Source organism: Pararge aegeria, chromosome 20 (genome assembly GCF_905163445.1).
Source record: "Pararge aegeria chromosome 20, ilParAegt1.1, whole genome shotgun sequence".
Taxonomy (NCBI): domain Eukaryota; kingdom Metazoa; phylum Arthropoda; class Insecta; order Lepidoptera; family Nymphalidae; genus Pararge; species Pararge aegeria.
In genome coordinates this window covers 4,343,061-4,357,158 of record NC_053199.1, presented here as the reverse complement: position 1 = coordinate 4,357,158, position 14,098 = coordinate 4,343,061, and the positions used below count along the sequence as shown (strand labels likewise).

At 35.2% G+C, this 14,098-nt stretch overlaps 3 protein-coding genes across 3 annotated transcripts; 2 read left to right on the top strand and 1 right to left on the bottom strand.

The window, feature by feature from the left end:
• The first annotated feature begins 981 nt into the window (after window positions 1–981).
• On the top strand, window positions 982–4,792 carry LOC120632757 (V-type proton ATPase subunit D-like). The gene is made up of 5 exons (XM_039902746.1): window positions 982–1,258; window positions 1,471–1,709; window positions 2,653–2,734; window positions 3,351–3,456; window positions 4,641–4,792. The coding sequence occupies exons 1-5, from the start codon at window positions 992–994 to the stop codon at window positions 4,790–4,792; spliced, it is 846 nt and encodes a 281-aa protein (XP_039758680.1). The 5' UTR covers window positions 982–991.
• A 1,275-nt stretch (window positions 4,793–6,067) lies between these two features.
• Window positions 6,068–9,270, bottom strand: LOC120632734. Its single transcript, XM_039902723.1, has 4 exons — window positions 8,943–9,270; window positions 8,012–8,181; window positions 7,446–7,526; window positions 6,068–6,200 (listed from the first exon to the last, which is right to left on the bottom strand). Exons 1-4 carry the CDS (start codon window positions 9,190–9,192, stop codon window positions 6,117–6,119), a joined length of 585 nt encoding a protein of 194 aa, XP_039758657.1. The 5' UTR covers window positions 9,193–9,270; the 3' UTR covers window positions 6,068–6,116.
• Window positions 9,271–9,636: 366 nt separating this feature from the next.
• Window positions 9,637–12,353, top strand: LOC120632820 (NADH dehydrogenase [ubiquinone] 1 alpha subcomplex subunit 13). The gene is made up of 3 exons (XM_039902843.1): window positions 9,637–9,739; window positions 10,390–10,610; window positions 11,641–12,353. Exons 1-3 carry the CDS (start codon window positions 9,637–9,639, stop codon window positions 11,776–11,778), a joined length of 462 nt encoding a protein of 153 aa, XP_039758777.1. The 3' UTR covers window positions 11,779–12,353.
• Window positions 12,354–14,098: the final 1,745 nt, after the last annotated feature.

Sequence of the window (14,098 nt, the reverse complement as noted above, 5' to 3'; positions counted from 1 at the left end):
CTCCACAGCATTTGCGACTCTAAAACTCGTTTTAATGATAAACTCTACATCGTCATAGTAAAATGGACCTAATGTCACTTTTGAAATTCAATTATGAAAGTCCATTTTACGTTTAATATGCTATATATGTTTACGTTCGTTTGATATGCTAAAACGACTGTGTGACCGAGCAAATCTTGTACTCATTCTACTGTAGACTGTTGAAAATTGAAATCAACTTTCTGTTCAACCCGAGTCTCTAAATTAAACTAAATTGACAGATTTAAAAGTAGCGCAATCTTTTTCACATTTTATGCAGTGGAAAATTACAACAAAACTTTTGGTCTGTCAATTTAGCTTAGTTTAGAGTTTAGTGTACGAATATCAATATTTTTGACCATGGTTAATATTGTGTTACATCGTAACAAAATATGAAGAAAAAACTATATAATTAAGATGCCAAAATCGCTGTCGCTTCTCCCTTAATTCACTGGGATGTTACTTGTCTTTGGTATTTTTATACATTCGAGTGTACCTATTCGATAAAATAAATTCAGGCATTATTTTGAATTAGCTAATACATCTAAATCGATACCTACAAGATATTTTAGACACCGAGATAGTTTTTTCGTGGGGAAATGCTTATGGAAACCATCGCGCCCCGATGAGACACGGTGGTACCTAATTTCGGACTCTATTTAACTAAAACCCCACGGTATTCCAACCAGTAGCCTGGTTGCTACGACACATGGACGCTTTTGCAACCATCCGCGAAATTCCGGGATCCCTGACCTCATCTAAATGTCTCAGGCATTGATTTAATATGTTACTATCTGGTCTCAGGTATATGATTTATAAAAATAGGTTTAATCAGCTATTTAAATAGTAAGGACTGGTTTTATTTGCGACACATTCTAAAAAAAAATTGAGACATCTGTCAATGTCACATTGACAAAATAAGTCAAAGAAACGTTCTACAAAATCTATTAAACAACGTTGATTTCTAAGTACGATGAACTTCGAAAACCGCTATCCCGTTACAGCTTCCTTATTCATGCTGAGGGAAATAAAAAATCGTCAGGAAAAAGTGAATCGAGGGTACCAGCTTTTGAAAAGGAAAGCCGAAGCTTTACGTATTCGAGGGCGCCAAGCTGCGTCCGAATTGGCGACTACTCAAGCGATTTTAGGTCACACCTTGCGAGAAGCGTACATATCGCTAGCAGCTGTAAAGTTTACGAATGGAGAGTCCAATGCTTTAGTGTTGGAGAACGTAGGAGAGGTTGGTTTTTCACGCCTATAGCTGCTGCTAAATCGCATAAGTCTTAGAAGGTATAACTTGCGTTCAAGGTTGCTTCGTATTTTTCGATTAATCACAACACACGCGGGTTTTTGCAAGAGCCATGTTCTTGCTAAAATGTACGCTGTCAATTGTTTTTGGTCCAGTGTTGACAATAGATCAGTGATCTAATCTAACTCTTTCAAATAATAAAGGCTCAAATACGGGTTCAACGTATACCAGAAAACATATCAGGAGTCACCACTGTCTCCCTACAAGTGGTGGAAGATGCTACCGTCAACGATGCCCTACGCTTTGCCGGCCTCGGCGCCGGTGGTCACCGCACCACAGAAACTAAGAAAGCGTTTCGGGATACTGTGAAAATATTAATTAAGTTTGCCTCACTCCGAAACTCTTGTTTGCTGCTCGATGAAGCTATTAAATCCACGCTAAGGTTAGATCTTCAATAAATTAACCAAATTAAATAAATAAAAATCAAGTGACAATGACGACACTTAATTTTTCAATGCCTGTAGTCTATTCGATAAACTTTAAACAAACAAATTAATCGCAAGTAAAATAAATATATACAATACACACATCGCCATCTAGCCCCAAAGTAAGCGTATCTTGTGTTATGGGTACTAAGATGACTGATGAATAATTTAATGAATAATATACATACATACACATATTTAATGTCTGGGTGTTTATATACATATAAACACCCAGACATTAAAGGAATTTATGTTGATCTCACAAATTATTTCCGACAAATAGGTGCATTATTAAATGCCCTTTAACAGGAGCTAGTGTCACAGATCTGAGGTGTAATTTGTTACCGTTCCGGCTACTTATTTACTACAAAATAGCTCAGTTGCACCCATTTCGTAAGATCATATACTCATAAAATATTTCTTAAAACGGACCAACTAGACAGTTTATAGATACCGCGACAGGCTTGCGAGAGGCGCAAATCTTGCAATCCCTGCTGTCAAACGCCACTTTTGTTCATTTATTGTAAGTGAAACTTATGAAAAAGTGACGTTTGACAGCAGTGATTGCAAGATTTACGCCTGTCGCAAGCCTGTCGCGAAATACGTAATCACCCTGCAGATTTGGCAGATATAATGAAGCATCAGCAAAAATAAAACATACCTACCTGAAAACCACCACATCAAGAATGGCTTAATTAAACTGTTTATAATAATTAGTATACAGTATATAGTAGTAACTTTGATAACAACGAATAATACTTATCTATTGTCTGTGGTACATACATTACCGTTGGTTTTAAATTTTTGCTTGAATTCGGGTCTAAACTTAGTCTTCCTGCAAACTGCCAGCCAAAGTGTAGCCCACAAATCAAGATTAAAACCAAAATCTTTTATTTTTAGAAAAGTGAATGGCATCGAAAAAGTTATATTGCCCAAACTACGAAACACTGAAAAATACATTTTAACCGAAATGGACGAAAGGGTAATTTTAAATTACTTTTATTTTTGTTATTTGATTAGTAAAGCTCTAGAACTATTTTTGTATAGCATAGACTATTGACTGTTGACTATTCGCCAGAGTGAGTGCCGAGAAAGTATTGGTGTTTTTATATGCTTGCTGGCTTGTGGTTTAAAACGTTTTGGCTTTTGATATCAAGGTCGTGATATCTGTATCGGAAGGCCGAGCCGAGAATCCAGACTTAGACTTTTAGCAACTCAAAAATATGCCAGGTAGGTACTCTGAGCGACCACCAATATTGTGCGTAAGCTCCCTTACCTAACATTTGTCTTGCAATGGACCTAAAGATAAGCGTTGATAGCCTAGTGGGTAAGGCGTTTGCTTTCCTTGCGTGGAGACCAAGTTTGATCCCCGGCGCGCACCATGGACTTTTCGGAGTTATGTGCGTTTTAAATTAAAGCCGTTGAAATATCAATTGCTTTAACGGTGAAGGAATATATCTCCATAATGTTCTCAACGGCGTGTGAAGTCTACGAATCCGGCCAGGGCCAGCCTCTTTGATTAGGGCCTAAATCCTTCATATTCTGAAAGTTGTCTGTGCCCTGTAGGACGGTAATGGGTTGTATTTTTTGTAATAAAGGAACGGGAAGACTTCCATCGCTTGAAAATGGTCAAAGCAAAGAAGAATATGGGTCAACTTTTGCCTACAGTAAAATCTATTATGAAGCCCATCTACGGGGATATCGGTGAGAGTTGCCTGTATGGTATATTTATATTTTTTTAGGTGTAAGAACCTTTACAGCGTGTAACGGAATTACGAAATACTGTTCAAAGGGAAAACCCTGTAAAAATATTTAATCCAAAGAAGCATATTTATTTTTCCATACAAACGAAATTAAAACATTCTAAGTGTTTACTTATGACAACCCTATTGAAGATAAAAGACCGACACTGGCACTATGGAGGGTAGAGGTAAGGAGAGTCATCTTATATGGGAGAAAAGTTGAAAAAGTGTCCAGTGTATGCGCTAAATAACAGTTCAAAAATCCTCTACAATGGCGCTGGTGGATGCACAGGGTATGGTATGAATGTAGCAATCGTAGATGAATTGAAGTATGCCGAGTTAAAAAATTTAATGTCATTATCGACTAAAGTAGTTAATTATTGAGAATTTCAACAACTTACGTTGTACAAAATATTGTGGTAAATATAACCTTACTTCCTTGTTTATTTTTCAAGCCTACTCTAACAGTATTTATATTTGGCGCTTCTTTTAAGAGTTACCCTGATGCAAATGTGGCGCCATCCTAATTTAATACATTTTGACGACACTTTTTCATATACACAGATGACTCTCCTTACCTCTACCCTCCATAACTGGCACCTATGCTACTCGACGCGTACCTAATAAAGTGACCGGAATCACTTGAATTTACTTTTGCATGTGATGTTAGGTCTGTTTTAATTTATTTCAGTTGCAATGGCTTACTCAAAAACTATTATATATTTTCAGTTTCACAGATACCTAAGTCTCAGAGACAGTAAATAATGTACCTCGTGTTATTTCAGGTTTCATTTTCACGTTGTATAGGTTCAACGTTAAATTTAATGTTTTATGGGTATTTTCGCGAACGTCCTGAACAAATAGTTAGGTATACGACGTACGTTAACAAAACTCCTTACTACTAACGAATTAGGATGTTTTTTTAAACAGAATACTTAGTGGTGTTTTGATAATATCTACAAGCTTCTCAGTTACGTTACAGATACTAGAGGTTAAACATAACTAAATAACTAAATCGGGTTTTCTCTCGTATTTTTTTTATTTGTGAATTATTGTTATTTGGATAAACGCCGATTATACAAAAGAAATTCGTCCTTAACACATATTTAAGTATCTACTTAAAATAACGTGTGTCTGATATTGTAGACAATTCTTCAGTGCCATCCGTGTCCCAAGAGGATTCGCTGGAATGCATTGCCTTGAGCCCTATCACGATTTCAACAACTACCGTCTCGGGTGGTGATTTTAAACCGATTTGCTACCCGCATAACTGGGATGATGAAGATTTGTTGTTTTAAACATTGATATTTTTTAAGGGTTTAATGACGATAGAAAATAAATTTTTATTTGACAAATTCGAAAGATTTTAATTTGTTTTATTTATTTACTTAATTTGTCTTCCACCTGTATAATCTTTATGATCTGAAAGGCCAAAATGTACCTAAATTACACACAATTTTCTTATCCTAGGAGAAACTGGAAAAGAAAGAAGTTATTGGGGTTTTAAGTACAACACAATCTCTCTACATAAATAAATAAATAAATAAATTCTAAGGGTTCGAGTTCGTTGCGTATCTACAAAACTTTCACCTATCTGCTCAAACGTACACGATGCATCATTTATTTCCGAGCAGATTCCTTTTCCTTTTTTTTGAGTCGGTATAAGGTCAGGTCAAGGTCCATCAGGTCAAGATCTTTAAAGGGATCCTGGAGAAGGTTGAGGTTATCAATTAGTTTTATTTTTTTTAATATTTGTTAGCTCAGAACTCATTGTCATTAGTAAACCGAAAAAATATTTTTTTTTTGTTTGTAACGGTATATTTCTGTGTAATCCCATTTTCAACAGGTCTAAATAACTTGAGCATTTGCTATCGAAAAGCACCATTTGGTCAAGTGAAACTGATGATGAAGACCACGGATGTCCACCGGAACTGCACTTTATGTATAACACTGGTTGCACGTTGATTATGGTATAATATATGGGTATGGTAAGTCAGTAATTGATTCGGGATAACTCCTCAAGCACTCAAAGTCTCGCATACTATGGACATGTACTAATAGAAAATATTAAATACTACATACAACCTAATTCGCTGCGCGATTCACTTTAACTTTTCCAACAGTTGCTAATAGGTGGCCACCTGTTTTCTGCATACAAAATGCAATGGTATATAAATTATGCGTTTTTTATGAAGACGACGAGTTGGCAAAGATAGTGAATCGGGCAGAAAGCAAGTTCGACCCGCTTTCAGCGCGGTGTAACTACAACATTAGTAGTTTTAACAGAGCTTCGAACTTATTGAAAGGCAGATAATTTTCAAACGCATTTATTTAAATAATAAATAATAATAAATATAGGCACTACAAAAATACACATATCGCCATCTAGCCCCAAAACTAAACGTAGCTGGTGTTATGGGTACTAAGATGACTGATGAATGTTTTTATGAATAATAACCATAAATACTTATAATATACATATAAACCAGATACTGAAAAACATTCATGTTCATCACAGCTAACATTTTTCCAGTTGTGGAGTCGACAAGTCGGCCTTGGAGTTCGGCAATCGGCCGTCAAAATTAAAAGCTAATTTCATGGCAATAGCAAAAAATAATAACATTATAAAACCCAATCATTATCAAGCCTCTCTTCCATTGGTTTCGTAAAGTATTGGCATCTTCGAAACTTCTCTAATATTTCGCCCTGTAAATAGAATAAAAATGTTTATCCGCGCATTTTTTTTTTAATTAAGACGTAGATTTTTTTTATGTAAGAGATGTTAATTATTCAAGCAGAAAATATTTAAGTTTAGGTCAGATAGATTAATGGGGGGAGAAGAGGAGGACATTGAGAGAAGACACCATAAAAGTCGCATCATTAGTTAAAATAGGAAATTTCGATTAGATTAAGGCCTTCCTCTTTAGTTTCCTTTCTTCCTTCCTCTTCATATTAACCCATTACCGGTCGACTACAGTGCACGGCTCTCCTCCCACAATTAAATAAATAAATAATATTTTTGTCTTTGACTTTAATGAATCAACATCTAGCCCCAAAGTAAGCGTAGCTTGTGTTATGAAGTATTTATATATTAGTAGAATTTATGAATATATATTCTACTAACATATAAATACTTAGAATATACAATGAGAAGGGTTTAGGCCGTAGTCCACCACGCTGGCCCAGTGCGGATTGATATACTCCACACGCCTTTGAGAACATTATAGATAATCAGGCATGCAGGTTTCCTAACGATCTTTTTCCTCGTCATTGAAGCAACGCCCATAATTTACAAAAGTTAGAGGTATAGATGTGTATCGAACTCGGCCCCTCGAAAGTAAAACCGAAATCGTAACCACTACGGCTATCACCGCTTAGTTAAAAAATATTTATCAGTCTTAATATTTAAGCAAAATGCCTCAACGTCATAAGGCCTAAAATTGCATTAGTTTTATGGAGGGTGTAAGGAGAGTCATCTTATATGGGAGAAAAGTTGAAAAAGTGTCCAGTTGTATGCGCTAAATAACAGTTCAAAAATCCTCCACAATGGCGCTGGTGGATGCACAGGGTATGGTATGAATGTAGCAATCGTAGATGAATTGAAGTATGCCGAGTTAAAAAATTTAATGTCATTATCGACTAAAGTAGTTAATTATTGAGAATTTCAACAACTTACGTTGTACAAAATATTGTGGTAAATATAACCTTACTTCCTTGTTTATTTTTCAAGCCTACTCTAACAATATTTATATTTGGCGCTTCTTTTAAGAGTTACCTTGATGCAAATGTGGCGCCATCCTAATTTAATACATTTTGACGACACTTTTTGATATACACAGATGATCCTCCTTACCTCTACCCTCCATAATTAGTTTGCTCTGCGCCTAAAATCGATATCAGCGCGATTTCTACTTTCGTGGTGCGAGATTTACTATACAACGTAATACATACTGGACCAGTCTTCTTTATATTCTCACTATAAAAGGTTATAGCGCTTGATCCAGTGCCGTATAAGGGGTATTTCAGATGCATCTGTAACACAAAAAACTTAAGTAGTTAGCTGCAATTTGGTATAAGTCATCTAACACATTCTGCCCAAATATTAAAATTATCCGAACCAAAATAAATTCTTTATTATGCATCTGTATGAAATCGCAAAAAGGCAAGATAACTAATTTAGTGATGCCCAATTTTTGACACCATCCAATATTATTGTAGTAGAAGATTTCAAAATATTCTGATTGTGATGTTATTGTCTCCATGGCTTTCTGTCGATTGGCTTGTTTAATTCATCAACATATTGTCCAACTATTGTGAATGGGTTCAAATCTCTAAAGAGAGATATTAAAGAGAGAGAAAGATGTGGATGTTTATATGTATTGATTACAGGATTGATTATTTATTAAATTAGGGTAACATAGATAACTCTGAACAAAGAATGATTTTTATTCTAAATAAAATTCATTCGATACCGTTCAAAATCATTAATTCCATGAAGCCTATTATTAAGTACTCACGTTTTTATCTGCAGTCACTTCCAAATTACGTGGTTCGAACTGTTCCTTTACGAAATTCGCATCGTATTCGGAACAGTATTCGAGTACTGGCTCCGAAGTTGCTAGCTCTTCGATCACTTCGTCCAACATTTGCTCCCAGAAGAAATCCGTTAGCATACGTTTTCGGATACCTATAGTTGTGAAATAATTCTACATCAAAACACAGTTGTGCCATACTAAACAGGCAGGTCTTTTGTAATGTAGTACTATCAAAGAAAAAAAAGGATAGCACTGTTTTTATTTATAACACTCCAAGTTAGCCCTTCACTGCAATCTCACCAGCTGATAAGTGATGAAGCACTCTAAGAAGTCTAAAGCACTCTAGCGGGCTAACCAGTAACCTGTGAGGGAGTTATATAAAAACCCATACTCCTAATCGATTTCTACGTGACATCGTATCGGAAAACCGTTTAGCGGCGCATGTATTTGCCGGTAAGTTGGTAACTAACAGAAGCCTTCCACCAGACCGGACCAGAGAAAATCAGAAATTATAAAATCCCAAATTGAATTTACCCTGCCGCGGATCGAATCCGGGACCCCCCACTTAAATCCAAAGCGTACGCTACGCCAGGGAGCTCGTCAAACAACTGCTTCTGTCAATTTAGCTAAAAGACTTGTGTTCAACAGTATTAGCATACGCAAATGGTATAAACTCGTCTCAATTCACTTGAGGCAACATATAACTAAATTAATGTGGCAGTTTAAAGACAATAGATAATTTGGTCGACCTCCAAGCAAATAGGTAATTTGGCGCAGCGGTGAACAACGTTGATCTGGTTCGATTTCCAGCATAGGAAATTACCAATATGGGAATTTATGTTCGTTGAATTTGAACAAATCTTTGTAACAGTAATTCAGCGGTTCTATTTCCAACTAAAGAGAAAATCATTACCTTCAGGTGGTCTTGGTTTTTTAGGAATAGTATATTTGTCACGCATTTCACTCCCTTTTTCAGGATTTTCGCGTCCATCCTGAAGAATCCACGGTCGACTGAAGTTTTTTCCTTTTCCGTAAGCTGAAGGTTCTACGGGATCTTTGGGATAACGCGTTATTCTTTCTAAAGGTCTTATTTTCAATACAGTCTCTTCGCCTATTTGTTCAGGAATATCTGCTTGCACTTCCTCGTCTATTGTAGTTTCCATTTTTTACCTAATTCTTACTATTTTTAGATGGAAGAACCGAAACATGGATTCTCAAAAATCTGTTTATATGTTGCTATGGTTTCCTTTATATTTTAAGTAATAAGTGCAATTAATTGCGAAAAAAAAACCTATAGGAGAAAAAAAATAAATTGTTGTAGACATTGATTTAATACGTTACTTTCTGGTTATATCTTAACTTGTGGCATGTGATTTAATATGTTACTATCGGTGGCATGCATAAAACGTGTGCTGTCCTGATCAAGGCGTATACACGCACTGCTTCGTCCGACAGACTGTAGTAGTAAGGCGCTGTCATGTCAATGACCTCTATTGCACAAACGTTCGGCCTTTAACGTTTACTTTATCTGTGGTCCAATAAAAAAAAGACAAGACGTATTTCTGCGGACTGACATCTGTTCGGTGTTTATTGTCAAGGAATCCAAAATGTCGGAGACATTTCAGATAGCCCGAAAACAAGATTTGCCTCCTCCGGGAGGCTACAAACCAATACCTTATAAAAGATTACCTGCAAAACAATATTTCAGCGGTAAGGATGATAAGAATATATTTTTTTTCATATGTAAACTTATTATGTAACCTTTGCTGAGGTTAGGTTTTTATTTCTTTGTTTACTGCTAGTTTTATGATTTTATAATGAAAATTATTAATAAGAGACCAAACCAGAAGTGAGAAGAGTTTTAAATTGAATTGTAAAGAGAACTGAACAGAAAGCCATGTAAATAAACTTTTTGGGAATGTCATACATATTACATAGTATAAGTACTACCAGTAAAATTTATATTGATGCAGTCTACTCTAACCTGGAATAAACGTGGCTAAGTTTGTATCTTTGACAGGCACTTCTTTAATTTGGAAACCGTATAGTTTTATTGCAAAGTTGACAAAATTTAATTAGACTTACTACAATCATTAACCTATCATCATCATCATCAACCCGTTCACAGATCTCCTTTCAACATGAGGAGTTAGGTTGTATTCCACCACACTGGCCAAGTGCGCTTGGTAGATGTCATATGCCCTCAAGAACAATATTTTCCTTCACCATTACAGCAAGTGATATTTAATTGTTTAAATTACAAATGCTGTTAAAAGAAAAGCTGAAGCTGGCTATCACAACTTACAAGCAATATTACCATTGCTTTAAATATGCTATTTCAATGTGTCCTATTGTTACAGGGTATACTATGTTTGCTATGTACATTGGTGTAACTGCAGTTGCCGCTTACTTGTACAACATTAACGCTAAGAGGATCAAAAGAAATGAGATTGAGATGCGCTCTGCTAAGATGGCTATATACCCAATGTTGCTGGCGGAGAGGGACAGGGAATACTTGAAGCAGTTGCGCAGGAACCGCGATGAGGAGACTGAACTCATGCGTGATGTGCCTGGATGGGAGGTGAGGCATTTGATAAATCAGCTTTTATCAGATTTATTGAATTCTGACGTAACTTTAACTTTGTTGTCAAAAACTATTAATTAGTGCATTAAAAAAGCTTTTATTTAATAACCTTGCAAATATCTAGTGACTAAAATGAAAAGTTACATCTGCTTATCAATTATTGGTTGTGTTTTTTTTATAACTAATTAGATTTATCCATAAAAATATTTATATAAACAAAATGTAGCCCAAAATCATCCTTGCTAAATTAACTATCTAATCTTTTAAAGATTTCTAGAACTGGTAGTTCTTGAGATAAGCATTACCATGGAGTATTAACATAAAACTCTACTAAAAAGTGTTGTAAAAGATACCCAGCATTAAGTATATATTTTAATATTTGTTTGTTTGAAAACTTTATTGCTTACACATTTTGATTTATACAAAGTAAACACATATGCAGAAGAAACTTAGAATAGAAAAGAATTGCTAAAGCAATCTCTTCCAGACAACCTTTGACATTAGGAAAGACAAAAGAATAGCAATGGTCCAGCAATTTAAGTTTAAAAAGTTATATATATATATATATTATAGTTGGTGTAAATGTATATGTATATATAAAAATAATTCTAATAAACTACTTACTTGTAAATCTAATACTACACACATATTATATATAATATATATAAGTATTTACATATTTATGCAGTTTACTACGTACTATAATATAACATAGATTACTTTATTATATATTTGGTGTTACTATAGTACAAACAAGTACATCAAGGTAGTATGCAATGAAAGATTTTCTACTCCGCTCCAGAGGGAGGCTGCTCTGCTTTCAACTTACAATTTAAAAAAAAATGATTGTTAAATTGAGAAAGTATGTTGAAAAAGAGCAACTGCTGAGTTTCTTGCCAGTTTCTTCTGAGCAAAACCTTCCTTTGGAGCTGGTGGTAAATTCAATACAAACAGATATACTTCACAACTCTTGTATTAGGCCTACCTTATATAAATTTTGATATATATTATAATTTCTGTTTACCAGGTGGGCACATACTATGGTGAACGTGTGTACAAGCAGGTAGCACCAGACACCCTGGTGGAACCAATCTTCCACGAGTACTATGCCCACAGCTCCCCCGCTGAGTGGTACAAGAGAGCCTACCACAAGTTCTATTGTTAAAAGAGAGTTGTTTTGAGCTGCGTTTTGTGAGCTTTACAATAAAAGGAAATAGATACTCATGAAGAAAAATGATGTGAAGATTCGAAGTTTCCAAAAAAATCATAAAGATCCTATAGACAATATTCATAAGAGCAATGAACAATGTTGAAATACGAAAGTGTGGCCATTCGTTTCCACAAACTTTCCACAGGCATAGCTTGCATTTTCGAGATGCAAACGCCTATATATCTTACTATGGGAAAATATTAAGTTTCATTAGAAAATAGGAATTGGAAGAAAAACTAACAACTTCATGTGTGAAAATCTACAAACATATGCTGAAATATGAACACAAAATTGACCATAAAACGCAGCTTAGAAGGAATTATAATGTCAGCTAAATATTAGAACACAATTTAACAGTTAACTATTATGTTCTTATAGTAAATAATATTATATGTTAAAGTAATTTTACTTGAACAATAAATAGCTGACAGCAGGAAGTAATTTATTTAGTTAAAATCTGTTTGCTTTTGTAAATTAAATCTTTTAAATTGTAGTTGCTTGGTCTGAATAAACGAATTATGTTTACTAATTTTTTTGAGTTATTTATTTAAGTGCCAAAAATAGTAGGTAGTTCAACAAGGGAGGGAATTCAGTCTTGCGTTAAGGGCGCCGTGCAAACCCTAAGCGTTACAATGGGGTTTAGGGGTGCCCAAAACAGTAACCATAACTTGCAATGTGAGCAAATCTTTATGTAGATGAATCATTATTAATGCAACTGGTAAATACGTTTTTTTTAATACCATCAAAGTAATATCATAATAGATGTACAATTTGTTTGTATTTAAAATAACTCCCATAATTTAATCATTTAACAATTTTCCGGTATTCAATACTGTACTAATGCAGTCTTCGTTTTGGGTGCCACTAAACCTTCTCGCTACACCCAGGATTCTAGATGCAACCAACTCACTAATCTCGGGAGCTGCTCTAAAATCCATCGCAACAAACAGTCCTCGCATGAACAGTCTACGCATTGAGTCTTACTCTCTTCAAGTATTTTTTTAGCAAAAATTTTAATGAATGAATACTTTTACTGTACTACACCACAATAAAAACATACAGAAAAATTGAAAATAAAAATTTAACACAAAGTATGCAATTTAGCGGCCATAAAGTTTTTATGTATGTGTTTGAATAAAATTTCCGCGCTAAGGTTAAAAGGCTAACCTAACAGCAACGATTTATTGCTAATAAATCTCATTTTTATTGACACTTAACGCGCAAATGGGAAAATTCTTTATGTGCAATTAATTCATCATGCTTATTGCATCATTAATTAAAAGGCGTATTTTAACTTCTTCATAGTTTATTCAAAAGTGATGATAGCCTAGTGGCTAGGACCTCTCATTCCGAGGGACCGAGTTAGTTTCCCAGCATGTATGTAGCTCTAATTCACGGAGTTTATTTTATGTTTTATATGTTTATACAGTAAGAATTGACGGACACAGCAGATAGCCTATAGTAAGTAGAAATCAATCGCCTATAAACAGAAACAAAGAAAATTTGTCGTTATTGTCACACATTTGCATCATTAATTTGTTTAAAATAAAATAAAAATGTGTGCCAATGAAGCTGGCTCAGTACCTATAGCTGCATACTAAAATGCGCAGCACTGGTCACCCCAGCCCTTATCTTAGTCTTCGCCGAATCCTCGCGACTAAACGAGAACTAAGCAATCATAATAAAGGTCCATAACGCAAAATGAATATAAACAATCGAATGTACATTAACATTAACACAAAACTTAATACCTAACTTATGATCAAAATAATCAAAAACAAGGTGTAACAAATCCATGTATGAGGTACGTTGCAACAACGCTGTTTTGTATCAGAAATGAGCACGGCGGTTTTGCCTCGAACGAGTTTTTTTTTTGGCGTGGTGGAAAAGCTTTTTTGCTACCTCCGACCCTTGGGCACGGCGGAGGTAATGTGGGACTCCTTCTCTAAAGGGAGTATACCCAAACTTAAAACCACCACGGCATGTCCCTCTTGTTGGCTTTGTAAGACGCCCGAGGAACCCGTTGTATACCTCAGGGACGCAAACCAGTTACGTCTAACAAAAAGCACTGCTAATACTATTAATTACTGAGAGTAACAATCTTGGCCAGTGTGGTGGACCTCGGCCTACCTACTCCTAGTAGTGCGCCAGTAAAGGCTGTCAAATCTTTGAGTAGTACGATTTGTAGATACTTCTATTCTATTGTACTCGTGTCTATAACGGAACTTAGGTTGACTGAAATGGGATTTAAAAAAAACACACAATTATAGAAGAA

Bases quoted from the DNA above. Each gene is read 5' to 3' on its own strand.
- LOC120632757 (XM_039902746.1), top strand. From the start codon at position 992: ATGAACTTCGAAAACCGCTATCCCGTTACAGCTTCCTTATTCATGCTG. The intron at 1,259-1,470 runs GTTGGTTTTTCA...CAAATAATAAAG, and splicing joins TGTTGGAGAACGTAGGAGAG to GCTCAAATACGGGTTCAACG. The intron at 1,710-2,652 runs GTTAGATCTTCA...TTTTATTTTTAG, and splicing joins GCTATTAAATCCACGCTAAG to AAAAGTGAATGGCATCGAAA.
- LOC120632734 (XM_039902723.1), bottom strand. From the start codon at position 9,192: ATGGAAACTACAATAGACGAGGAAGTGCAAGCAGATATTCCTGAACAA. The intron at 8,182-8,942 runs GTAATGATTTTC...TCACAACTATAG, and splicing joins AAAACCAAGACCACCTGAAG to GTATCCGAAAACGTATGCTA. The intron at 6,201-7,445 runs GTATGTATTACG...TTCTATTTACAG, and splicing joins ATATAAAGAAGACTGGTCCA to GGCGAAATATTAGAGAAGTT.
- LOC120632820 (XM_039902843.1), top strand. From the start codon at position 9,637: ATGTCGGAGACATTTCAGATAGCCCGAAAACAAGATTTGCCTCCTCCG. The intron at 9,740-10,389 runs GTAAGGATGATA...CTATTGTTACAG, and splicing joins TGCAAAACAATATTTCAGCG to GGTATACTATGTTTGCTATG. The intron at 10,611-11,640 runs GTGAGGCATTTG...TCTGTTTACCAG, and splicing joins GTGATGTGCCTGGATGGGAG to GTGGGCACATACTATGGTGA.